General features: G+C 48.8%; 2 protein-coding genes across 5 annotated transcripts; one reads left to right on the top strand and one right to left on the bottom strand.

Moving 5' to 3' along the window:
* Positions 1 to 1,513: 1,513 nt before the first annotated feature.
* COX14 (cytochrome c oxidase assembly factor COX14) lies at positions 1,514 to 3,614 on the top strand. Of its 2 annotated transcripts, none has more exons than XM_072919598.1 (3): positions 1,514 to 1,668; positions 3,287 to 3,512; positions 3,551 to 3,614. In XM_072919598.1, exon 2 carries the CDS (start codon positions 3,295 to 3,297, stop codon positions 3,451 to 3,453), a length of 159 nt encoding a protein of 52 aa, XP_072775699.1. In that variant the 5' UTR covers positions 1,514 to 1,668; positions 3,287 to 3,294; the 3' UTR covers positions 3,454 to 3,512; positions 3,551 to 3,614. The 2 variants fall into 2 exon arrangements, with proteins under 2 accessions (XP_072775699.1, XP_072775700.1); XM_072919599.1 differs by having other exon boundaries at positions 1,588 to 1,727.
* A 233-nt stretch (positions 3,615 to 3,847) lies between these two features.
* Positions 3,848 to 21,904, bottom strand: CERS5 (ceramide synthase 5). Of its 3 annotated transcripts, none has more exons than XR_012052196.1 (11): positions 21,625 to 21,904; positions 16,612 to 16,717; positions 14,559 to 14,689; positions 13,358 to 13,415; positions 12,785 to 12,835; positions 12,141 to 12,233; positions 10,751 to 10,879; positions 10,068 to 10,174; positions 7,684 to 7,840; positions 6,644 to 6,741; positions 3,848 to 5,070 (listed from the first exon to the last, which is right to left on the bottom strand). XR_012052196.1 is itself a non-coding variant. In XM_072919583.1 (11 exons), exons 1-11 carry the CDS (start codon positions 21,822 to 21,824, stop codon positions 4,918 to 4,920), a joined length of 1,215 nt encoding a protein of 404 aa, XP_072775684.1. In that variant the 5' UTR covers positions 21,825 to 21,898; the 3' UTR covers positions 3,848 to 4,917. The 3 variants fall into 3 exon arrangements, 2 of the variants coding, with proteins under 2 accessions (XP_072775684.1, XP_072775683.1); XM_072919583.1 differs by having other exon boundaries at positions 6,644 to 6,673; positions 21,625 to 21,898; XM_072919582.1 differs by lacking the exon at positions 6,644 to 6,741 and having other exon boundaries at positions 21,625 to 21,903.
* Between the last annotated feature and the right edge of the window lie 3,606 nt (positions 21,905 to 25,510).

Genomic DNA, 25,510 nt, shown 5'->3' with positions numbered 1-25,510 from the left:
TGAGCGCTCAGAACAGGGCACTGTCCGTTCCCTCCTGGCTCTGCACCCTCCTGTGCTGTCCCAGAAACAACAAGAACGTCCCTGTAGGTCCCTGTTTAGCCCCAACGTCACACAGTGTCCCACTTGCTTTGTCTCAGCAACGGTTCCAGGATTAAAATTTGGCCGTAGGACTGTGGCGGGTTGGGATTGCAACATTGAGCCGGGTCCAGAGTCCTCACCTGGGGCCAGCAGGAGCCAGGCCAGGACCACACTGTGCCCCACACTTCCCAGGCCTCCCCTCCTCTGACATCTGGGGCTTCCCAGGACACACTGGGATTTTATTCATCTCTTCCCAGCTGCTTTTCCCAGACTTGCCTTGTTCCAGTATGTCTTTAAAGGAGCCCCGTACTGAGTGACCTTTCCAGGGCTCTAAAGCCTCTGCTCAGTGTCTTACAAGGGGAATTTAATCTGCTGGCACTGCACTTGTTTCTGTGCCTTTTATTAGCCACGTTTTCTCAGCAGGCACTCCACGACCTTTAAATTCAGCAGAACTGTCGTGTGGGGGGAGCCAACACGGCTTCCTCTGCCGAGGAGCTTTATTGAGCTTGGAGGAAGGATAAAGGAAGTCCAGCGTGTTCCTGCAGGGCTGGCACGACTTCTAGTTCTCTTTGTCTTCAAGGGCTTCAAGGAATCCAAGATTTTGGATACGAAGCTCATACAAGAGAGAGGTCCCTGAGCTCTGCTCCCTCACACAAGCTCCTGTCAGCACCTGCCTAGAGCTGCAGCAGAATCCAGCAGGCATTTGTGTTTAGCTGGGAGCTCCTCTGCGATGGAAATGCTTTGTGCATTCCCCTTGTCCATGTCTCTTTGACCCTGGAAGCACCCAAATCACTGCAGACCCTTGCTGAGGGTCCCAGGTCTCTTAGTGATCTCTCTCTTTTAAACACACCACACTGGAGCTGGATGTCCCGAGCTATAAAAAGTCTTCCCTTTGCCATTTGGAATTATGTTCTGCAGGCTCAGCAGATCCCGCTGCTGCAGCCCTGGGAGCTGCTGCTGGGGGGAAAGAAGGATGAGGAGGAGATAAAGAGTGATCCTGGCTGCTGCGGAGCTCCAGGGAGCCCCGGATACAGCAGGGCTGGCACAGCAGAGTTCAAATGCTGTAATGGAGCTCTGTGAGGGGAGCAGCTGCCACAGGGGAGGACAGGAGGGGACCTGGGGGAACGTGGCCTGTGGGGAAGGAGGCTCTGGGCTGACACCAGGGCTTTTGAGAGGGCACCGGGGCCTTGGAATGGCACAGGGACCCTCAGGATGGCACCAGAACCGTTGTGAAGCCACCGTGACCACCGGGATGGCACCGCGCCTCTGAACCTCAGGGCTGCAGCAGCACCCGGAGAGCCTCAGCCCCATCCACGCGTGGCCAAGGACTGTCCCCCGCGGGCTCCCGGTACCTCAGCCAGCGAGCCTGGCGGGTTGCGCGGTGCAGGGAGGCCCGTGTGGGCAGCGCCGGAGCCCCGAGCGGCGGGAGCGGCCCCTGAGGGGAGACTGCGGCGGGGCCGCCGCCAGGGGGCGCTGCGGGCACCGCGGCATCGCCGCCGCCACACGTGACCGCGGCACGCGTGACGGAGAGAGGCACGTGACAGCGCCGCGTGACTCGGGACGGGAAAGCGACGGAGCGGGACGGGACCGGTGAGTCCGGAGAGAAGAACCGGAGCGGGATGGGACGGGATGGGAACGGGACGGGACCGGTGAGTCCGGAGAGGGACGGGATGGGAACGGGGAGTCCGGAGAGAGCGGAGAGGGATGGGATGGGACGGGAACGGGATGGGAACGGGGAGTCCGGAGAGAAGAACCGGAGCGGGATGGGACGGGATGAGGCGGGAACGGTGAGTCCGGAGAGAGCGGACCCGAACGGGATGGGACGGGAACGGTGAGTCCGGAGAGAGCGGAGAGGGATGGGATGGGGCGGGAACGGGGAGTCCGGAGAGGGATGGGATGGGATAAGATGGGAACGGTGAGTCCGGAGAGAAGGGACTGGAGCGGGACGGGATGGGGCGGGAACGGTGAGTCCGGAGAGAGTGGGATGGGATAAGATGGGAACGGTGAGTCCGCAGAGAAGGGACCGGAGCGGGATGGGATGAGAACGGTGAGTCCGGAGAGAGCGGAGAGGGATGGGATGGGATAGGATGGGATGGGATGGGAACGGGGAGTCCAGAGAGAAGAACCGGAGCGGGATGGGACGGGATGGGACGAGAACGGTGAGTCTGGAGAGCGGAGCGGGATGAGATGGGACGGGAACGGTGAGTCCAGAAAGACCGGACCGGATCGGGATGGGACAGGAGCGGAGAGTCTGGAGAAACCGGACAGGACCGGAGCGGGGAGTCCAGAGAGACGGGCCGGAATGGAATGGGACGGGATGGGATAAGGTAGGGACGGAATGGGATACGGTAGGGACGGAATGGCGAATCCGGCTCCCGGCCCCGCCTTCTTGCGGGCCGGCAGTCCGTGAGTTCACCAGGGACCGCTGCTGGGTCCGGGCTCTTTCGCCGTGTCCATGACCCACCTGCAGGAAAGGGCCCTGAGCGGGTCTGGCGATGATACGAAACGTGCGGCAGTGCCTGATCCACCCGAAGGCTGCGCTGCCGTCCAGCAGGGCCTCCATCGGCTGGAGAATTGGGCAAAGAGAAACGAAATTATTTATTAGAATAACCTAATGAAGCTCAGCAAGAGCAAGTGTAGGATCCTGCACCTGCAGAGGAATAGCCCCAAGTACCAGTGGGATCCTGGGATGCATCAGGAAGAGTGTGGCCAGCAGGTCAGGGAGGAGATCCCACCCCTTGGCCAGAGTGATCTGTCCAGTTCTGTCTCCTCACGTCAGGATAGACAAGCAGCTGCTGGAGATGGTCCAGGACAGGCCACAAAGATGGAGCATCTCTCTGAGGGGAGTGTGTGGGAGCTGGGTTTGGTTAGTCTGGAGAGAAGACTGAGAGGGGATCTTACAAATACCTCCAAAGGGTCAGAGGATGATGCCAGACTCTTTTTGGTAATGCCCAGAAACAGGACGAGGAGCAGCAACCATAAACTAAACTAAACTAAGTTTCACCTCAACATGAAGAACTTTCCATGGAGGGGGGCAGAGCACTGGAACAGCCCATGGAGTCATGGGAGTCTCCTTTTCTGGAGACACCTGGACATTCTCCAGTGTCACCTGCTCTGGGTGACCCTGCCTGGACACGGAGGGCTGGACTGGATGATCTCCAGAGGTCGTTCCACCTGATTATCCTGAGATTCCATGTCTCTCTTGCAGGTGCAGCCATGGTGTCCAAAAAGCAGCTGGCAGATTTTGGCTACAAGGCCTTCTCGGGCTCCATGATGCTGCTGACGGTGTATGCTGGGTACCTGTGCAGTGTCCGTGTCCAGAGGATGCTCCAGCACCGCCGCCAGCGGGAGAACGCGCCCGGCCCCGAGAGCTGAGCCCATGCTGGCACCGGCCCCTGGAGCTGGGACCAGCCCCTGGAGCTGGGACCGACCCCTGGAGCTGGGACCAGCCCCTGGAGCTGGCACCGACCCCACCTTCGCTGTCCCCCCCAGGTTGGGGGAGGCAGATGGAGTGCAATAAAACCTGTGTGAAAGTGGTTGGTGTGGTTGTGTGTGGTGTCCCCCAAATCACAAACTGGGCTGGGCCGGGAGGGACCTCAAAGGTCACTTGGTTCCACCCACCTTCCATAGGGAGGGATGCCTTCCACAAGTCCATCACTTCTGTTCTTCCAAAAAGTTATTTCTTCTGTGCTCTTGGCAGCAGCCCAGGTGCTCAGAAACAAATACATGCTGTCCTCTATTTCCTCAAGATGAAACACATCACCCCAGGTTTCTGAAGCAACTTTTAATTGGAGATAAGAGTAAACAACAGTATAAAATGGTAACAACTTGAGAAGTTTCCAAAATTCTGCTCCTGATTGACCGTTCCATTGCCCCCAAGTACCATTGAGTAAAAAAAAAAAAGAGAAGCAAAGCCCACAGTGTGGCTGCTCTTCCAGCCCTGGCTTCCTCCACAGCTCTAACATCAGAGCAGCAACAATCACTTGTCTCAGAGTACAGGACCAAAACATCTCATTTTTTGTAGAGTTAAACTCAGCCTACCAGTTCTGATCCTCCCTCCGATCCCAGCTTAACCAATCCAGTAGGTGTAGAGAAGTCTTCAAAACCACAATTTGCAACAGGAAGAAAACAATTTAAAATGCCTGGATTATGCTGGTTGTCTCAGGGGCAATAAACCACCCCCCCAACCCCCTTGCAGAAGGCTTTGGTCAAGACTTCAGAGGGGTTTGCAGCACCAAAAGAGGCAGCAGATGCTGGTCTGGTCCCTGGTGACAGCAGAGATGAGCAGCTGGAACCTCCCCAGCACCCTGGGGCAAGGCAGAGCAGTGGTTCTGGGTTAGCACAGTTCAAAGCTCAGCTGGGAGCAGAGTCTCTGCCTCACCCAGGGCAGCTGGGACATGGAACCTGCGTTCTCTGTGCTCTGAAGTGGCTTCTGGAGTGCATCAAGCGCTGCTGCACCTGCTGGGAGTGAACTGTCGCCGAGCGGCACCAAATCCTGTGGTCCAAATGTGCTCTGCCTCGAGTTGATCCCAGTAAAAGCCAGTTTGTCACAAACAAAGACACCTCTGCAAATACCAACAGGACTCAGGAGTGTTTTCTTGTATGTCTGAAGTACAAAATGGCTTGAAGTGAAATCTGCAGCTTTGTTTTTGCCCCGGTTGTTGGCTACATCCTTTGTGCCGTGCAAAGCCTCTGACTGGTCAGGGTTGTGCCCGTTTCGGGTCTGCTGGAGGTTTCTGGGGAAGGGGTTTTTGATTAAAGATCACTTGGGAATGTGGAGCTCAACACAACTAGATATCGAAAGAGAAGTTCGTGTTTGCTCAAGGCCAGCCCAGGGCCTTACTCCTCTCCTGTCCACCGGCCACCGGCCATGTGGCCATTCAGGCGGTTGGAACCGTTACTGGAAGTGCTGAGAATTCCTTTTGTGCTGTTGGAAGTCACATCCTCCTCCTCGGAGCTGCTCTCCACGTCACTGCGGTCATCCTTGGATACCTAAGCATTGCCAATGGAATTGGGGAGTGGGAGAGGAAAAGGGGAGTTGAAAAATTGACAGAAACCAGCAGTTAGAAGGTTGTGTCCGTGTGGTGAACCACGTTCACTCACATCTACCTCCTACATTTGAGTCTGGCTCAGTTCAAGGTCCCAAGGAGCCTGTCACCACATCAGGAACAAGACACAGACACTGAAAAAGACAATTTGTAAAGACAAGCTCCATTTTCCAAGTACTCTGTGAAAGCACTTCACTCTTGTTCTCACCAGATCAGATGACATTACAGATCTGGCATTGTTCTTGTCTTCCAAGGGCTCCTCTCTAGATCAGTTAAAGGCCATTTTTCTAAACTATTTTTTTTGAATCAAAAATTTCTCGTGTCACGATCACAAGTGGGTCCGACGACCAAAAACCGGGAATGTGTCAGTTTGAGAGAGAACCTTTTGTCCTAAAGGGAACAGCTTTGCTATTTTAAAAATGAACCAGCTTTATCACATCACTGCTCCAACAAAGCACTTCCATTTCCACAGCCTGTGCTGCATCTGGGACATCCCATTTAGGAGCAGGAGCCTGTTTGGACAGGGGATGGAGAACAAAGGCAGTGTCTGATCCAGCAAACACCTGCTCAGAACAGGAGGAGCCTCAGCCCAGGGATCCAGATCTGCTTACAGAGCATGCCTTAGTTCAGAGACTGACTGCAAATGCAGCTCCGTTTGACTTGCACATGGGATTTTGAACCTTCCCAGGAGTGTGGTGCCAGCTGCTCCAAGTGTCACAGCAGGGCAGCCCTGCAGAGCCAGAAGGGGAAGGAAGAGCCCATAAACCTGACCCTAGCTGCAAACACACACCTTGGGTGGTGGCAGGTGCCAGAGACAAACCTCCCCAGAGTGAGCCGGGCCTGGAGAGCAGCCCCTGCTCTGCCCAAGGCAGCTCCTCACTCTCCTCCCTGTGCAGCCTCAGTAACTCCATGTGCCAGCACTCTGGCTTGCAGCTTTCTGAGGATTCCAGGATTTCACTCTACTCTGCTCTCTTGGAGTCAGGGTTAGGGCTCTGCAGCACCAGGAAGTGGCTGAACTCCAGGGAAGATCTGGCTGGAAGCCAGGTGAAGTTAATGATCTCCAGCAGCTTTTTGTATGTCCTGGCTTTTGCCTGTTGCCAGAACTTTTGCCATCTTTCCCCAATCTCCTGTTATATTGGAAGTTCAAAGGGTCACTGGAATCCCTGGACATTTTTTCCATTCTTGGGGGACAAGTGACTGTTTCACTCCTTTTCACAAAAAGGAATAAATTCCTCCTGCCCTCTCCCACTCAGTGCAGTGCTGATGAGGAGCAAAGACAGAAATTGGAGTGTGTGGGTGTGTAAAAGCACAAAGTGAAGGTTGTGAAGGCAGGTGATAGCAGGTGAGAACAGACCCCAGGACACTGCTTTGACCTTTGGATAAAACAGGATTTTAGCACTCTGTCAGGACCAGGGAGAGAAGAAGGCACCACAGCCCCAAGATCAGGGCTCTGCTTTTGTCTTGGCCTTGACACAGACGTGTTTCAGTGAACAAACAGAAACACAGGTCACACTTACATGCACAGGGTGAAACTGTCCAGCTCCAATCTGGCACAGAGAAAAGGAGAAAAGAATGAAGAAGACAGAGCTTAGAGTCCTTTCTCTGGCTAGGTCACCTGGACAGGAGAGAACCAAGGAAAGGGAAAAGGTGTAGAACTCAGGATACAGAAACAGCTGCAGAGAATGAAAATCAGGCATTTGTAGTAGCAGCTGTGGGGAACAGATGAAGAGCTTGTACCCTGAAATCTGCTTGCTCTCAGAATCAACCAGAATATTTATATTTTTCAAGGCCACATTCCATGTGTAGGGATAGCAAAAGTCAAACACAAAATAATGCAGAGCTGTCAGAGAAACTCTGATCAGAGTATCAATATCTGATAGGAAAAAGTATTTGTGCTACTAAATCAGCTTTTTTGCTGGTTTCATAGAATCATGGAATGGTTTGGGTTGGAAGAACTTCAAAGTTCATCTTGTTCCACCCCTTGCCATGGGCAGGGACACCTTCCACTATCCCAGGTTGCTCCAAGTCCTGTCCAGCCTGGAGGATCTTTAAGATCCCTTCCAACCCAGGCCATTCTGTGATTTTTGACAACCAGCAAACCCCACTTCATCCCTGGGAACCCTTTTCCTGAGTGCTGGAGCTCAGTGCCTGCACTGGCAGACAGAAGCCAGGGAAGAAGCACAATCCCCAGCACATCCCAAGGACCAGCTGAAGTTGGGCAACATCCTGGACGTTCATCCTGTTGTCCAAAAGAAAGCCTGCTACCACCTTAAACTGCAGAGTGCACAACAAGAGTGTCATAATCCCCATTTTAGGACATTTTAATGTACTGGAAAATGGAGTTATTCCCCTGCATGCCAAGGAGAGACTCCCTCCCTTTGAACACACCTGGGAACTCACAAGTTCAGAACAATCAAGGTAAAAACCACCATTTTTGTGAACTCTTGACACAAGTTCCTTAAAAACCAACATCAGCCCTCCTTGAAAAGCCCAATTTCTCGTAATTCTTTAATGGGGCTTGTAGGAAAGAGGACCCAGAAGCCTTCTTCAGCCTTACCTTGCCCCTCACCAGGGCCTTGGAGGCCGTGCGGATGATGAGGTAAGACCAGATGACATGCAAGACCTGCAAGGTCACCAGGAGCCCGTTGAACAGCCACCAGGAAGGGTAGGGACCGATCAGCTCCCAGCTTTCAAACAGGGTTGTGTTCAAAATCCTTAAAGAGATCCAGAAACACATTTCAGATCAGCTGTGCTCAGCTCTGACTGGAGGTGCCAGGCCAGATGCACAACAGTTTGTGTCTCACTGAGCATCTGCTGCTCTGCTCCTGCCAGAGTCAGGAGACTGAGTAAAGCTCATTAAGAGCATTTAATCTGAGCAACAAAACAGAACATGTGAATGTGCTGCAATTTGGTTACACACACAGATCTGCTGCCAATTTTCTTCTCCAAAGCACAAGCATTTATTTATAACAACTTCACAGGAAGTGATGTCAGGCTGCTCTGGTCACCACAACAACCGTTAACACCTTCCTGCTTGGGCAGCTTTCAGCCAGATTTCAATATCGGAGATCATATCAAAAATAGTGTGGGCACAGGAGCAGGGCAGGGATTGTCCCTCTGTGCTGGGCACTGTGAGGCTGTTTCCAGTTCTGGGCCTTCACAGCAAGGGAGATATTGAGGGGCTGGAGTGTGTCCAGAGCTAGAACAGCTGGAGAAATGAAAGCTCAGGGGGGACCTTCTGGCTCTGCACAACTCCCTGACCCGAGGGGGCAGCTGGTGGGGGGGTGTCAGGCTCTGCTCCCAGGCAACAACAGGACAAAAGGGGTGTGCCAGGGAAGGTTCAGGTTGGACATCAGGAGGAATTTCTTAATGGAAAGGGTGGTCAGGCATTGGAAGGTACTGCCCAGGGAGGTGGTGGAGTCCCCATCTCTGGAGGTGCCCAAGGAACAAGTGGACGCGGAACTTGCGGCTCTGGGGATCAGCCACAGGCTGGATGCAGTGGTCTTGGAGGGCTTTTCCAATCTCAAAGATTCTGGGATCAGGAAGGAATTTTGTCCCCAGAAGGCCTCCTTCCCTCCCTGGGTGCTCTTCTCCTCCCTCGGAGTTTTATAGATTCCTCTGGGCAGGCTGGAAGACTCAAAACTGCTTTATGGCCCAAGCTTTGTGTTTCTTTCATTACTGTTTTGCTGTTCTTGTTGCTGGGAGTTATAGCCAGACCTTCAGCAATTTAATAAACACTTTAGATTTTATGATGCAGAGAGGTATGGAGAGACCTTTAACAACCACATTAATTTCACACAGCTTTTAAAATCTCACAAGAAAAGCAAAACAAGCCTTTCAAACAAGAACAAAAATCCCCCAAAAGGGAGCTCCAGAAGTATTTAACTCATAGCAGGTTTATGAAAGAATTAAATGCAGTTCCAGAGGTCTGCTGATGTTTTACATTACTAATTAGAAAAGGGAGTACATGTGCAGTGAAAACAGCACAGGGTCTGCATGTTGCTGCAACTTGCCAGATTCCTCTGCAAAGCTGAGGAGTGACATTACAGACAGTGGAAAATACATTAAAGATTTACAGGATGCTGAGCACTGGTGTGAGGTAAGAGCATCCCCTCATGATAGACAGCAGCTGCTAAAACAACTCTCTAGTTTGTCCCTAATAAGAAATAGGATGTCTTCTTCATCCAGAGTCCTTTGGTGCATTTACTGGAAAATAAGCAAGAGCTTTAACTGCAACCCTGATCATAAAGTGAAAGGACTGTTGCTGCCTACCAGGCACCTAAAAGGAATGGGAATGCCAGGTGTCCATGGCCTAGGAAATAAATGGAGGCAGTAAAATGGTGTAACCAAATTGTCACCACACACAATAAATGGACAACAGCTCATTAACCAAAGCACTGCTCCAGGTCTGACCTACTGAGGTGAGAGGGAATCTCATTATGGGATGATTTTCTCTAAGCCATTTATCCAGGGTTTTACCTCCCAAGAAACCTCAGACCTATTTCAGGCTCTGAATAGTCACGACACAAGGACAGGACTGAAGTGTCATAAGAATCAGAAACTGCAGTGATGACTAAGGCAAACACAAACAAAAATGACCTCAAGAGACTGTGCCTCACTTGTAATTATTTCTACAACTTCTTCAGAGAAGCAGAGGATCCTTCAAGCCTCTCAGAGCAGATTCTGGCTGACTCTGTCACCACTGTAGCAGGGGAGGGGCAGCTGCGAATGGGATTCTGGACTCTTCTCCCAGTCCCTCAGCTGACTGGGGAGAGATTTCTTCATGTGCCTATCAAACCTCCTGCCCCAAACAGCACTCGGGCCCTGTGCTGCTTCGGGCTGCCTCAAGGGACAGCTGGAATGCTTGGGAAAAGTCTAAAACAAAGGCTCTGCTGAAAGGATTGGGAGAACAACCAAGACCTCCCAGCTCCAGGTGCTTACCAGAAAGGGTAAATGCCCAGCCGGGTCACGATGAACACGACCCCAAAGAGCATGAAGAAAGCATCACATAGACGTTGGTACTTGGCATAATTGGCCAGTTTTGCAGCCTACAAGAGACAATAAAAATGCAAATATAATTTCCTTTGTGTAATCCTGTAATTACCTGGCTGGAAAGCTGCAAAAAACTCTCAATCACATTTGTAGTGTTTGGAACAAAGAGGAATTATTATACTGCATTACGGTTTTTATACTGTTATTTATATAGTCCTACAAGAATAATGGGAGAGACTATTTACAAGGGCCTGGAGAAACAGGACAAGGGGGAATGGCTTCAAAATGCCAGAGGATACAACACCCTGCCAGAGGTGGGTAACCTGGTATAGGTTACCCACAGAAGCTGTGGCTGCCTCATCCCTCGAAGTATCCAAGGTCAGGCTGGATGGGACTTGGAGCAACCTGGGATAGTGGAATTGGATGATCTTTAAGGTTCCTTCCAACCCAAACCATTCCATGGTTTTGTGACTCTCAGCACACAAGCAGTTTGGAGGAAAAGCTGACAAGGCAGGATCAGCAGCAGAAATTTCATGGCACATGTAAAGCCGTTTATCAAGAACGGGGATGTCAGCTTGTTCCCCTGAGATCCCACCAGCATTAGGGATGCAAAGATTTGAAAGGAAATTCACCTCCAAGAGGAAATCTGAAGCATCATGAAGGCACAGCACCAGAGTTCCAACCCGCACCATGTTATTCATGTACGAGAATGTGATGAGTCCAATCGTGGCCAAGTGATGGACGAACATGATCAGGAAGTCCTGGAAACAGGAAAACCAGGAATGAAGATTCTTTGGTTGTCACACAAATGCAAAAGTTTGGAACAGAGCCACTCAACTGAGTCACTGGGGTCACAGGATTCCTTTGGTTTGGGCTCTGACTCCACAGCAACTGCAGCTCATCACACTCCCACCACCTCCACAAAAGCTTTGAGAAAGATCTCTCAGCTTTGGTGCTGCTGAAGTCAGAGCTCTGCCTGCTCAGGGATCAGCACAGTCTCTCTGGCACACACACATCTGTACCTGCAGACCCCACAGATATGATTCAGAGGACAAGATGAGCCCTATTTTTATCTCCTTCTGGTTTTTCAGACACACTGAAGTCCCCTCAGCTCCTGGGACACATTTAATTGCTGTTATTGCTGTCAGTGACCAATCCCTGCCAGGGCAGAGCAGGCACAGAACACCAGGTAAACTCAGCAGGAAGAACAAAAAATGTTTACAGTCCACAATATTCAGGGCTGGTTTGCACTTCAGCCCCTGGCTCCCTGTACCTCACCCCGCTGCCATGGGGAATGTCATCCCCTTGTTAAAAGTCAAAATGAAACATTACAAACACAGTCCCAGAAGCTGTTCATCACTCCCTGTCTGCAGCTCCACTGGATCCCATAGTGCCCCATCTGCTAAAATTTCAGCACAGAAAAAAGCCTGGGTAAACTTGTTTTCTAACAGCCAATGCAAAAATTGGGATAATTTGCTGCTTTGCAGCTCATGCAAAGGAAGCAATAAGCCAGGATTTATTGAGGACTGTTCTCCAACAGCAACAATAACCAAATCCTGGAACACAGCATGACAGAATTAGATTTGAGCAACTGCAATCACTCATCATCTGCTCCTCACACAGATGAGAAATTCCTTTCAAAACCCAATTTACAGTTTCCTTAGCATTTGACATTTCCTCAGCAGCTTCAGCAAGGTACTGCTCTGAGCAGCTATTTTTCTTGCGAGCCTTCCAGTTAAATCTATTTTTAGGCAAAGATTTGTTAACTTTTGATTGGGAAGTATTGAGTGAAGCTGTTCTGTCCCCTAGAAGGTGAAAGAAACTCAAGGATCCACCAGGTCAGCCTTGCTCCTTGAACCTTTTTCTCAGGGTTCACAAAGGTGTAAATGAGGAAGAAAACATAATTATCACTATATGTTGGCTTTTCTGGCCAGGCACACTCCCATTTTTTGTTAGTCCTACCTATTATTATTGATTTTATAAAAGCTATTGAGTGGTTAATGCAATTCTGGTTCATCTCACCTTCCGTTTAATGTCCGTAAACTGAGAAAACATGAGGGACCAGTAGAAGGCCAGCTCCAAGATATAGTAATAATAAAGCCTGGATGTTAGAGGCTGGAAAACAGAGATAATACAGTTACAAGACAAAATAATTCAAAAGTTACATTAAATCACTTTTTTCCTTCCTCCTTTTCCAACCCATTTTGTTGCTCCAGAATTGCTGAGGCATAAGTTAAATCATTCAGGTTTAATAAAAACAAGCTTAAGTAACAGGCATCTTACTCCAAGGTTACTCACACAAATATAATTGTGTGTTTGAGCTTTTCTTCCAAAGGAGTAAATTCCCTTGTCAATATTTACAACTCCTGCTGAAGCCTCTTGGAGTAGGAAAAACAGGTTCTGGAACAGACTGTTGGCCTCTATACAGTAAATAAATAAATTACCACTATGATTTTATGCCTTTTTCTCTCTTTTAATAATCTCAGCAGCAAATAAACATGAAGTGACTGAATCAGTTGTATCTGAGAAAACCCTGCTGTTGCCAAACCTAACCAGGATGTAAAGGCACAAAGAGTAAATGGCAGAGTTTTAATCCAGTATCAATAACAAAAATAAAAACTGAAATTGTCCAAAAAGTTGCAATTTAGGAGGTGTTTCTCTCATACCTGGAAAGGGTAGTTGTACCAGCACTGTCGCGTGTCCCAAAACCAGGGTGCCTAAAGGGTATAGGTAGGTTTTTATTATATATAAATGAGAAGTTATATAAAACCCCAGTTTGTACTGGGTGTTTTCCTCCCCAGTCACCTGACACTATAGCACTGCCTCACTGAAATTTTACCTTCATTCTGCCATTCAAACTACATTTACTGTAAAAAACCCTAGTGATTTAAAGTCTAATTTGTGCTGTCAATGTGAGTTCTGCTGCAATGGAAATTTCTAGAATAATCATACAGCTCTAATAATAATAAAGACCCAAGGAGGTGAATTTGGATCCCTTCAAGAGGGAAAGATAAAAAAGGAGCAGGTCTCCATAGCAAAGAAAACCCAAACCCCACCTTTTTTTTTCCAACTTTCTGGGATAACACATAAAATAATTTTCTATTATTTCCAAAATTACAGATCTGTACAGAAGCTTCCCTATAGGGTAAAGAAGGTTTTTAACAGAACCCCCAGGATCCCAAATCAGGGATCATTCAACTGCAACCACACAGAACAACGCGGATGGCAGAGCAACTCACCGTCCAGAGAAACCTGATTCCATAAAAAAATATACTGAAATAAAATGTAAATCTCCACCTGGAAAAAGAAGTAAAAAATAAACTTAGGTCATAGAATCAGCTTTTGGTTAGCATTTTTTTAATGAATTGAAATAATTGGGTAAACCCCCAAATCTGACACCTGAAAAGCCTTCGCTCACCTTCATTTCTAAACATTTCAGGTAACATAAACCTACTGAAGAGTTTTTACACCACACATGAGTTTGCATACACAGCTAGGTTTGAAACTCAGGGTGAGCATGCATCATTCATATCCTTTAAGAGACAACAAGATAACAACAAGCAAAGCTGTTGTAACCCACAGGTATCCTAATGTATGTATTTTTCCCTCTTACCTTGTGGCTTTAGGTAGACAAAACCATACTGGGGGAAGAATTGAAAGTTACTGGAAAGGAAAGAAACCAGCAGAGGAGAAACAAGTCAGGAAAAAATACTGAGGTTCTACTGCACTATAGAGAAAACTGCAGGATCTTGGGGGGAAGGGGAACAAGGAATGGGCTGAAAAGAGAAGAAAAGGAAGGCAAGGAGTGTCTGTGACTGGGAAAGGCAGAAGGTGGGAATGGGAACGAGCTCTGGGTAGGAATGGGGCGGTGCAGGAGCGGCCCAGGGGATTTACAGCCAGTGTGGGCATGAGGACACATGGACAGGGACACATGGACAGCAACAGGGACACACAAAGAGAGACAGGACACACAGACAGAGGAACATACGGACAGGGACAGATGGACAGGGACACACAAAGAGAGACAGGGACACACATACATGGACACGGACACAGACATGGATACACAGACACGGACAAACAGATACATGGACAGATACAGACACGGACACATGGACACACAGACACGTGGACACAGAGGCATGGACATGAACACATGTGCACACACGGACACACAGAAGAGCACACAGACACTCAGATGTGGACACACAGACACCCTCAAGTGCCACGAAGGACCTGGCCCAGTGTTCAAAGCCACCCAGCACTGACTCCTGTACCCTGTTTTGGTCTCTCAGGCATGCCCACAAACATTTTAGAATTCTAAAACTTGCTTTAACTGAGCTCATTTGCTTGTACAGGAATTTTGGCCCTGGTCTGGTGGAGCAGCTGCCCCCAGGCCCAGCTACAGCTCTAAGATGAAGCCCCTCTGCACAAACATACATGCTCTCACAAAATTTAGTAAGGGTGGTGGGTTTGTCCTGGTTCCTCCGATGCCGAAACCAGCGCTGGATCTTTCGGACATCCCAGTCCAGCTGCTTGGACAAGCCTTCTAACCTTTTTCCATCTGGAGACTGAAGGAAAATGAAAAAAAATGTCATTTCTCTCACTCCTCAAGCTACTTTCAGTCCTGCACTATGACAGAAATAATGCACAGATAACAAAAAACACACCAGGAAGGGATCACATAGTCTGAAAGCAAGAACCCATTGCCACAAATGGTCGTTCAGGTTTAACCTTAGTAAGCCACTAATTACTCAAAATGGTTTTGGTTGAGCATTTCCTCACCTATTTCATGAGTTGACAGCACCTTAAGACAAAGAATGTGACTGTTCTGTCTGTTAATTTAGGGGGAGGAGGTGTTAAAGTGTCCTATCCTACCTGTTAAAGCTGCACATCAATTCCAACAGCCCAGAACTCGGGAGCAAAGCTAAAGATGTTTAAGGTTTGCTACTCACAGCAAAGACAGGGAAACTTTCAAGTAAGAGTTGGTTTAACACAGTAGATATCTGTATATTCCATAAGGGCACTGCAGAAATTGTGTTATTTCTGTTATCAAAGTTTATAAATGAAAATATATTTGAAGATTGAAGTACTTCCATGACAAATATAGATATAATGTATCCCTGTTCTCCACCTGTCTGAATGAACGCAAATGGGTTTATCAAAGTGAACCAAACCTGGTAGCTCCCTCTATAATGGCCCAGGAGTGAGATAATTCAGACCAGCTCTGCCAGGGAGCTCTAACACTGAAAGATGATAAACACATTTTACTATTTGAGTTACATATCAACCACAAAAGCTATGCAGAATGTTGATTTAATAAAAAATCATCCGTTTGCTCAGCTGAAAATCAAAATCAGAGTAATTTGATTTTCAGTGTTGAGACCATGACTGTCCTGTCAATCCACCACACATTTCTCAGCACCTTCCTGGTGTTTAATGGTTGGGAAAGCACCTGCCTCCAAGGGGAATTCAGAGCGCCCAGCTCAGAGCAGCAGCAGTGAAATCCTTCCCCTGCACCAGGGCCACCCCCAGACTCTCCAAACCCAACAGCAGCCACAGCACACAGGGACAGTTAAAAATTTTTTAAGCTGGACAAATTCTGAACAGCTTGTGACCTCCTGGGTTTTCTAAACATTAATTTCAAGGACATCCCCTGCACTGAAGTTCTCCCAACAAAGGGCATCAGATTCTGGGGATTCTTCAGTTCACACATCATTCCAAATGCCTCAAAACTTTAATGTTCTCACAAGGCAAGTTTTTTGAGGTTTTTGTAGAATTTCCCTTTATCTGCTTCAGTAGATGAGGTTCAGCATCACCAAATCTCAACAGAAAACCTTCAATTTAATTATCTTTAATGAAAATCTATTGCATTTATTCAATGTTGGATAAAATGCAGTGGGATTCTGTAATTCTGTAGTGTTGTAGGCCTGTAAGCTTAAGGGAAAGAAGGAAACAACCCAAAGAAACACCTCCTGCCACCATTAAATGTCCTGACTTTCATCAGGACATCCTTCACTGACTGAACACCTCCCTGAATAATCCCCTTCCACTGACAACTGCCGTCCAAGTTTACAGTAAATGGCAAAAATGAGAGGAAGACATTCACAATAAAACCAATAAAATCAGAAAAGGAACTGAGCTCCAGAAAAAGAGGAACACTTTCCCAATAAAGTGGAAGATGCTGGGAAATCTCTTATTAAACCAAGAATCCCCATTGTACAACTTGGACCAAAAGTAGGGAATTAAAGGAAGCAGCTCAGGCTTGTCTATCGGGGGAATATTTGCATCCCAAAGAAGATTCCTCTGTGCACAAAACCATGGCTCAGCCCTACAGGGAATTTACTTTGCTACCAGAACGAGGTGCCAGAGGCAAAGTAAAACCAGAATGAGCCCACATGTGGACGCAGAGTGTGAAAGCAAAAGCCCCCCCGAGACACTTCCAGGCCTCCATTCCCTTTGGAATCAAGGTGGAATTTGAAATGTGACTCACCTTAGTGATGGATGTAAACACTTTCTCTAAAATTGCATTGGGCTGGGCTCTGTGAGGTCCACTGTCCTGAATGCCAAGGTTTATGGCACATGGCTTGGCAATAAACCTGCAAGAATTGCCCAAAAAGAGCTGGATTAAAACAAGATATTTCCTTCCTCTGCCAGAATCACAAGGACCTGGATTTGTCACCAGCTGCAAAACCCGGTGAAAAAGCTTTTGAAATCACCATTCCACTGCATCCCAGGTGAAGAAATTTCTTTTATTAGTCCATATGGTAACTTCAGACAGCACAAACAGTGCACACCAGGATGAAAAATTAATCTTAATGCCCTTGGCTTGTAAGGATCTGAATGTGCTCCCCAGGGAGATTCTCATTCCTCAGCAATAAAACAATGGACTGATAGCAGTCTGCTGTGAACAGAAATGCTGGAGATGAAGCCCTAAAACAAAGCATTTTGTTTATAAATAGGCCTCGATGTCACATAGCTCAGAAAAAAGGGAAGTTCAAGTGACACAGCTCCCAGAAGTAACTTTTTTTGGCGGGGCGGGGGGAAATAAAGTGGCTTGTTTCCTTCAGGACAGACAGCAAGATGCAAGTTCCCCACTCTGAAAGATCCCTGATTTTAGGATCTCAACCATCCTATGTGCTCTGTGTATTCCAAACTGATTTAACTCTTCCTGGATTTTACAGACTCTGAAAACAAGCCTGGGTTTGCAACTAAAATGAATATAAACATGTTCAAAATGACCACGTTTGTGTCAGAATGGGCTCAGGGTTCCAAGGGAAATGTCTGCATTACCTGACATTACCTCTTCTGTTGGTGGGCAAATGGGGGGGGGTTAAAGGAGCAAAATTTAGTATCTTTTAATCAGTTATTTTAAAGAAGAACCTGTTTCTCAAACTGATTTTGAAAGAGACACAACATTTGAACCATTAAAACCATTTTGCTTTCACAGAGAGATTGTTTCAGAGCTAAACTGAAATTACACATATTTAGGAGCCTCCCAGTGCCACCAAGCAGAAAATGCTGCTTTTTCCAACCACAGTTGTTACAACTTCTCCTTGTGTTTAAAAGGAAAGATTAAAATTCAGGAGAATCATGGCTCCAAGTGCTCCAAACAGTAATTATTCTCAGGTATACTCACTCAGTGCTTCACGAACAAATATCTGCGGCTGTGTTTAAGAACAGTCCCAGGTCGTGGAGTTTTCCTTGAGGAATTACAGATCAGCTTGTGACTGATCCCAAAGGAACACCCAACTCTCAGAAAACACTAAACAAACGACAGACACTGTGGACTCAGGCTTCCCCAGTTCCTCCTATGTCTTTACCCAGGATCCCTGAGGTTAAAAATCCCTCCAGGATCATCAAGTCCAAGCTGTGCCTGACCCCCTCCTTGTCCCCAGGGCACAGTGCCACATCCTTGGACACCTACAGGTTTGGGGACTCCAAACCTCACTGGGCAGCCCCTTCCAAGGCCTGACCACCTATTCCATGAAGAAATTCCTCCTGAAGCTCAACCTGACCCCTCTTCAGGGAGTGGTGCAGAGCCACAAGGTCCCCCCCGAGCCTCTTTTTCTCCAGACTGAGCCCCTTTCCCAGTTCCCTCAGCCTCTTCTTGTGCTCCAGACCCTTCCCAGCTCTGTTCCTGTCTGTGGACATGCTCAACTACATTTCAACGCCCACAGCTTAAAAAAAAATAATAAAATAAAAAAAAAAAAGGAAGGAGTGGTTTCCTTTGAGCTTGGCTCCAAAGGCTCATGGCTTCCACCATAATCCAGACCACCAGCCAGAAATCATGTCCTGATCTTATGAAACATTTGGCAAGACCCCCCCAAAAATGTAAAAAATATCAAGTATTAAATGGCTTTATACTCTGCTTTCCTACAGGATATACCACAAGTGCAGCACAGAAGTTCACATGTGAACTTGCAGGTGGAATATGAAGTGAGTGGTCAATCCCCTGCTCAGACAGGAAAATCCCAATCTGACCTGCTACTTAGGTAAACTCAGCAAGGTAAACTCACACTTCAAAGTGCTGTGGCACTTCAAATTTTTGGTTCCAAAGTAGGTTTTCAGATGTGTTTTGCACTGAATCCCACAGTGACAAATTTCTGCACAACCCCCAGAATAGGAAAAAATGCTGCCCAGGCAGAGAATTTCCATTCTTGGGGATATTAAAACTGAACTGAACTCCACAGGCAACGTGAGTCACCTGAACACTGGACTTACTTTGAAGAGAGAATTGTATGAGGTAGCCTCGAAAGGTCCCTTTTAATCTAAATGATTTTATGATTTTATAGAAATCTCAACGGCAACAAACTATACCCAAGGTCAACTTACTGCCACACCTTCCAGCAAGAAATTCTCATCACATAAACACTTCTATTAAACCTTTATCAACAGGGATCAGCTCACACCCCAGCCCACCCAGCCATGTCTTTCACACTAGTTGTTAACACACACTGATTTTAAAACAAATTTTCAAGTCCACAGACTCTTACGTTAGAACAAATAGTTCTCAGGCATGTTGTGCTTCACAAAAAGGCAAAATCTTTCTTTATGAACATTCCAGTTTGGCTGGTGACTCCCTATCACAGCTCTTAAAGGAAGAACAATCACCAAAGTGAGAATTATTGAATATCCACTCTTTGAGCTTGTATTTCCATAATCTCTTAATTTTGCTGTGTTAAGATTTAACCACCTCATTCCATAATAGACCTGATTAAGTAACATCTCAAATCACCTTTTTCTAAAGGATTATCAAGGATAAAAAAATATAATGCCAAATTTATGGGCAGAAGTCTTTCTTTTTGCTGACTGGATAAAAATCCTCACCCTCTCACTTTCCACTGTCTTTACCTTCCTCTATGAGTCCTGCCTTGCCAATACAGTCATAAACTGCCCACAGACAGACAAACGAATTATTATTTTGTCAGTGTCATGATATAAAAGATAGTTTTTAGTAGAATTCTAAGTAAGAGAAATGTGTCAATGTTGTAGCACAAAGTTCTTCCTCACACTGAGGAGCTACAAAAGGAGAGAGAAAAGAAACAGCTCAACCAAAAGAGCTGCACGAGTCTGTAATTCACATTCTGAGTCACCAAGTCCAACTGTGAAATGTGTGTCAAGAGAGACATTTAACACAATCAAAGCCTGAATTGGGATAAATGCATCACAGGAGTTTATTGAGACAAAGCTGAACTTTGTCTCAAAGTTCAGGACAAAGTAAATGCTGCCTGGAGCACTGTGCCATTAGGTATAGTTCATCTTCCCCAACAACTCCAGGAAAAGAGAATATTCTGCCCCTCATCTCCAGACTGTTCAAAGTGGCTGGAAGAAACAGAAAGGAGATTATTCAAAGCTATGTACTTTTAAAATAAACACACTAGAAACTGCCTGAGATGGGCTGTGACAATCTGCTGTCACTTTGGGACACCATTGAGACACAGCTGAGATCAGGAACAAGCCCCTCAGGAACCAGACCTTGGCCTCTGAGCTTTGCTCTGCAGGCTCAAGGAGTTAAATCATCATTTGACTCCACCCTAAATTAACATCACAAAAGAAATTTCATAAACCAGGGAGACATTATCAGGACAAAGTAAATGCTGCCTGGAGCACTGTGCCATTAGGTATAGTTCATCTTCCCCAACAACTCCAGGAAAAGAGAATATTCTGCCCCTTATCTCCAGACTGACACCTGGATTAGGAACCCCCCTATTATATTATTTTCATTGTGTCTCACAACCTCCTTTCTTTATGTCCTTGCAAGTAACAAGGTTTGGCCAGGACCAGCATCAAACCAAGCTGAGATAGGATTTGGACAGTGCCAAGTGTGTTCTTGGGTTCTCTGCACTGGTTTTCTGAAACTTTTTTTTCCTAAGGGCAGAAAGACAGCATGGAGAAAACAGAGCCTCTCAAGTTTCTCACCTCTCTGCTGACCTGCTTAACTTTCCTTCATATTTGACATCTTTTTATTTCATCCCAACTACCTCTTCTTAATTTCTGAAAGCTCAGGAAAATTCACACTTCTTAAAGAAAACCCACAGAAAAAAATCCCACTCATTTTAGTCCTGCAGCCTTTTTCATGCTTACAAATACCTATGGAATCATGGAATAGTTTGGGTTGGAAATGACCTTAAAGCTCACCCAGTCCCACCCCCTACCATGGGCAGAGACACTTTCCACTAATCCAGGCTGCTCCAATCCATCCAACCTGGCCAATCTCTGCCCTTTCAAGGCAGAAATTTAAGATTAAATCAATGTTTAATGAACTACCTGCACAGCAATAGAGGGTGTCTTGGTCCGTTGCTAAACCTAAGGGTTTCCTAAGTAAGCCGCTTTACTAATTAATATCTCTGCCACCCACACACTGCGTGCGGCTGTGGCAGATCCACACCACACACGGATCCACCTGTGCCCCAGGGCTGAGTTCACACGTTTATGGATGCCCAGGTAAATGAGGAATCCCGTATTACACCTGTTTATGGGCAGAGATGAAGAGCCGCACTCACATCCATCGTGCCTGAGACGAGAGAGAGCCACCAAATATTTAATAATGCATCAGGCCATGTGAACGAGCCCTATTTCCTCATCCAGGAACTCAGAGAAAGTACAATAAAGCGCACACGGAAGCCAAGAGTGGAGCAGCAGCCGCCAGCTCTGTCCGTCACCCCACCGAGGTTCTCCTGGGCAGGAGCAGGGTAAAAGTGAATTCCTATATAAAACATGGGATTTTTCTTGGCACTACCTCAGCACCGCCGGAATGGAGGGGCCTCTCGTTATCCAGACCCAGAGCAGTGGAGCCCCACGGGCTTGTGCGTGTCGCGACAGACACGACTCCCGCGACAGATTCCCGGGATTACAAAATATCCCCTTTCCACGCACGAAGGGCCTGGCGGAGGCCCCGAAGGGCGCGGGGGAGTCCCCGCCGAGCCGCCTCCCGGCCCGGCCCGGTGCTCATAGACCCCGGCGCCTCCCGGCCCCGCCGCCCCGGGGGCGGCCCCGCGCTCACCTCTCGAAGAGCAGCCGCACGGCGAAGATGCCGAGCGCCAGCGGGAAGGCGGAGAGAACGTGAGCGGCCCGCGGGTACTGCAGCCCGCTACTCGGCGGGCCCGGCTCGCCGGCCAGATCCGCCCACGTTACGTTGTGTGGGAGCCAGAACCGCTCGTTCCAGAACCAGGCCCGCAGCGCCGCCGCCGCGGCCGCCGCCATCTTCCGCCTGCCGCCGCCGCGCTCGGGCGGCCGCCACAGACACGGGGGCGCGGCCGAGCGCCAGCCTCGCCCCGCCCCTCGCCCCGCCCATCACGGCGACAGCGAATCGGGTGGCAGCTTCTCCCTCAATGGGGCGGTGCTTGGGGAGACCGCGCCCCTCGTTGTCCCCGCCCCCTGGCCCGGCCCTGCCGCCGCCGCCACATGGGCGAGCGCCGGTGACACGGCCGGGCGGGGCTGGAGGAGGCCGCGCCTCTCACTGTCCGGCCACGGCCCGTAAGGGGCGGGTTTGCAATACACCGCACCCCTCTTTTGCATCACCGTTCTCCTTATTGCATCGCCCTCCACAGGCGGTACGGAGCTGGGAGGAGGTCGCGCCCTTTATCGCCTCGCACCGCCCCTCTCGCCCACCGCAGGTCTGGCGGTCGCCACAGCAACCAAACGAGGCCAAAACGATGTCCCGGTGCTCACCGCCAGACCTCAGCCCGCCCCTCACGGGGGTTCCGCCGTTCCCCTCGCGCGCTCCCGTTATCTTGGAGCATGCGCAGTGGGCTCGGGAGGAACGCGCGCACGGCCCCCTCCGGGAACAGAACCGGAGTGATAGGAAAAAAAAGTCACAGAAAACCACGGAATCACACAGCCAGAGCCAAAAAAGTGACAGATCCATGGTTAGTGTAATGTCTCTTTTGGCACCTGTCCAGTGGCGAATAGATTAAATGGCCCATTAAGCACTCAAATGCTATGGTAACTAATAGATTCAAGGATAGAGTGATTTATGATCTAATTGAAATGAACAGGGCTTATGCCTTTATTAATGTTCAGCTCCTTATTTAAAAGATTAGCTGGGTAGGGGGCTCAACACGGAGCTCGCCCACACTGTTGTAGCTTTCCCGATAGCCGAAGTGGGAGAAGGCGTGCAGAGTCTGTCCCTGAAGTCTCCGTGGCACACCGGTACCCAGAAGAGGTGTGCAAGCCTGTATCTCAAGTCCCGAGCAGTCGACTGTCCTTTCTCTTTTACTCCTGGCACGCTGGTAGCCCAAGGGTGAGGGGACGAGCCAGGGTCTGTTGCTGAAGTCCAGTGGCAGCTGTCCCCCCCCACCCTTTCCTCTTAGTAACACCAGGCAGAGTTGCTCCTTTGCTCCTGCTTCCCACAGCCCAGTCCAGTCTGGTCCTCTGCAGGCTATGGTGACAGGTCAAACACAGACTAGAGATATGGTTCCCTTTTCCCCAACCAGCACACCCATCCAGCCCCCTCCACTGTGCCCATCTTTTCCATTTAGGGGTGTTTTCATCCCCAAAACCCCCTGCCATGATTCCACTTGTCCCTCTATTTTGCATCCCAGTCGTAGAATGACAGTGTGGGTGGGGGTGTAGGTGATTCCCAGGAGCTTTTAGCTAATTAACATTTCAATATCAGTACTTAGCTCAAGCCAGCAGTGTCCTAGTATTGACATGGGAATCAGCAAGGCTGTTTTGTTCATAACGTAGTCACCTTGTCTTTTTTTTAATCAATGACTTTATTTAGAAGTACCCAATATGTTAATCTATCCTTGAAGGTGTTCAGTTGGATGCAGGCCCCTGTAAGTCAGAGACTCGCAATTGCCTCAGATTTAACTAGAATTAATGATTTTCTGATTAAAGTCTCTGATAAGTGCAGCGACTATTGCTTTAGTATCACATAACTGGGAAGACACAGTAAAACTCAATTGTGTTTCCTTAGAAACAAGCAGTTGGCATATTCCATAAATCCAAGTCCACGACAAAAGATCTTCCCTCCCTTTTCAAAGGGCACAATTTCCAGTCAGAGAGATCTCTGGTTGCTTAGCAATTTGAGGAAATCTGATACTAAATGGATTTTGTTAGGAACAGAGAAAGGTGACAGAAAGCAGCTTGGGTTTGCACATAAGGTTTTTTAGTTTTTCCTCTGTACAAAGCAAGCCTTATTTCTCCATTTAAAAGAAAGGAAAATGAGCAGTAGGTTGTGGAACTGCTAACACCTAACTAGGAAGCAGGCTTTTCTCTTCTTCCCAATATCCATGTCATACACATTTCCTCATGCTGCTGCAGAATGTTCACTGCATTGCTTCTGGCTCTTATCCCACTCTCTCCCAGCCAAACCCATCTCAGACTCAAGTGGCAATAACTTACCCTCAGTTGTCCTCAGCTGCCCGTCGAGAGCCACCTGGAGCCAGAAATGGAAGTGAAAAATCCCTGCATGTCTTTATTCCTTTTGCCAGCCCTGTTCTAATCTCTCTTCAATCTGAGAGCAGAAACCGCTCATGTGAGTCGAGCAGCAAACCACGGACACACAGTGTCACCTAGTGGGGCACCCGAGCCAGCCCGGGCTGCCTTCCTTTGGGAGCACCAGGAATACACCCATGTTTTCCCTCCATCTATATAGATGGAAAGCAGTCCTGAAGAGAAGGGTTTTAGGAGCTGGACATGCCCCAGGAACCCCCTGAACCTGGGCTGAGTCCCCAGCACAGAAAGTGTGTGTGTGTGGGGGGGGGTCTTCCCCTCTGCCCTGCTCAAGTGAGACCCCCACCTGCAGAGCTGCCCCCAGCCCAGGGAGGATATGGAACTGCAGGAGAGAGTCTAGGGGAGGCACCAGGAGGATCAGAGGGATAGAGAAGTTCTGCTGTAAGGAAAGGCTGGGAGAAATGGGATTCTTCAGCCAGGAAAAGAGATGATTTGAGGTAACCTCATTGTGGCCTTCCACCTCATACTTGTGCTGCCCTGAGAGTCCCAGAGGAGCCCTACAAACTGACATCAGGAACCTGGACTGGTGAGTTTTCTTTCCCAGGGAAAACAGCCGATGTTTGTGCTCAGGGTTCTGTGGCCCTGAGCGGATGACTGACTGCAAAAAATCCGAACATCGAAGGATGTTTCCTGTTCCGGGGCTCCCCAGACCAAACGTCCGCAGATCCCCTCAGAAACTCCTGAAAATCACCCCAAAAACCCTCTCAGATCCCCTCAAACACCCCTAAAAACCCCCCCAGAACCCCCTTAGGACACCCCCAGACACCCCAAAATCCACCAAAACCCTCCCAGATCCCCTCAGAGACCCCCAAAATTGCCCCAAAACCACCCTGGATCTTCTCAGAGACCCCCAAAATCCCCACAAAACCCTCTCAGAACACCCTCAAACCTGCCCAAACCACCCCAGTACCCCCCAAAATCCCCCAGGACACCCCTAAAAACACAGGCAGAGCCGGAGCCGCGGCCACATCGGGGATTTAATCTCAGTGCCACCGAGGCCACCACGCGTGTCCCGGGGGGGGTTGTGGGGGCCGGTTTTGGGGTGGGGGTCCCTAAACGGAGTGGCCCCGGAGGAGGGGGCTGCTCTCACCACTCGGGCCCCCTATGCAGGATACCCCCAAACCCCCCAAACTCCCTCAGGACACCCCAAAATCCTCTCTTGGGACGCCTCAAGACTCCCCAAAATCCACTCAGGACAACCTCAGACACGCCAAAATCCACCCCAAAATCCCCCCAAACCCCCCTGAATCCCCTCAGAGACCCCCAAAATCATCCCAGACCTCCCCCAAAACCCTTCATGATCCTTTCAGAGACCCCAAAAACCCATCCCAAAATCCCCCAAAACCCTTCCAGGACACCCCCAGACACCCCAAAATCCCCTCAAATCCCCCCCAGATCCCCTCAGAGATCCCCAAACCCCATCCAGGACC

Source organism: Taeniopygia guttata, chromosome 29 (assembly GCF_048771995.1).
Source record: "Taeniopygia guttata chromosome 29, bTaeGut7.mat, whole genome shotgun sequence".
Classification (NCBI taxonomy): domain Eukaryota; kingdom Metazoa; phylum Chordata; class Aves; order Passeriformes; family Estrildidae; genus Taeniopygia; species Taeniopygia guttata.
This window is presented reverse-complemented; position numbering and strand designations above follow the sequence as displayed.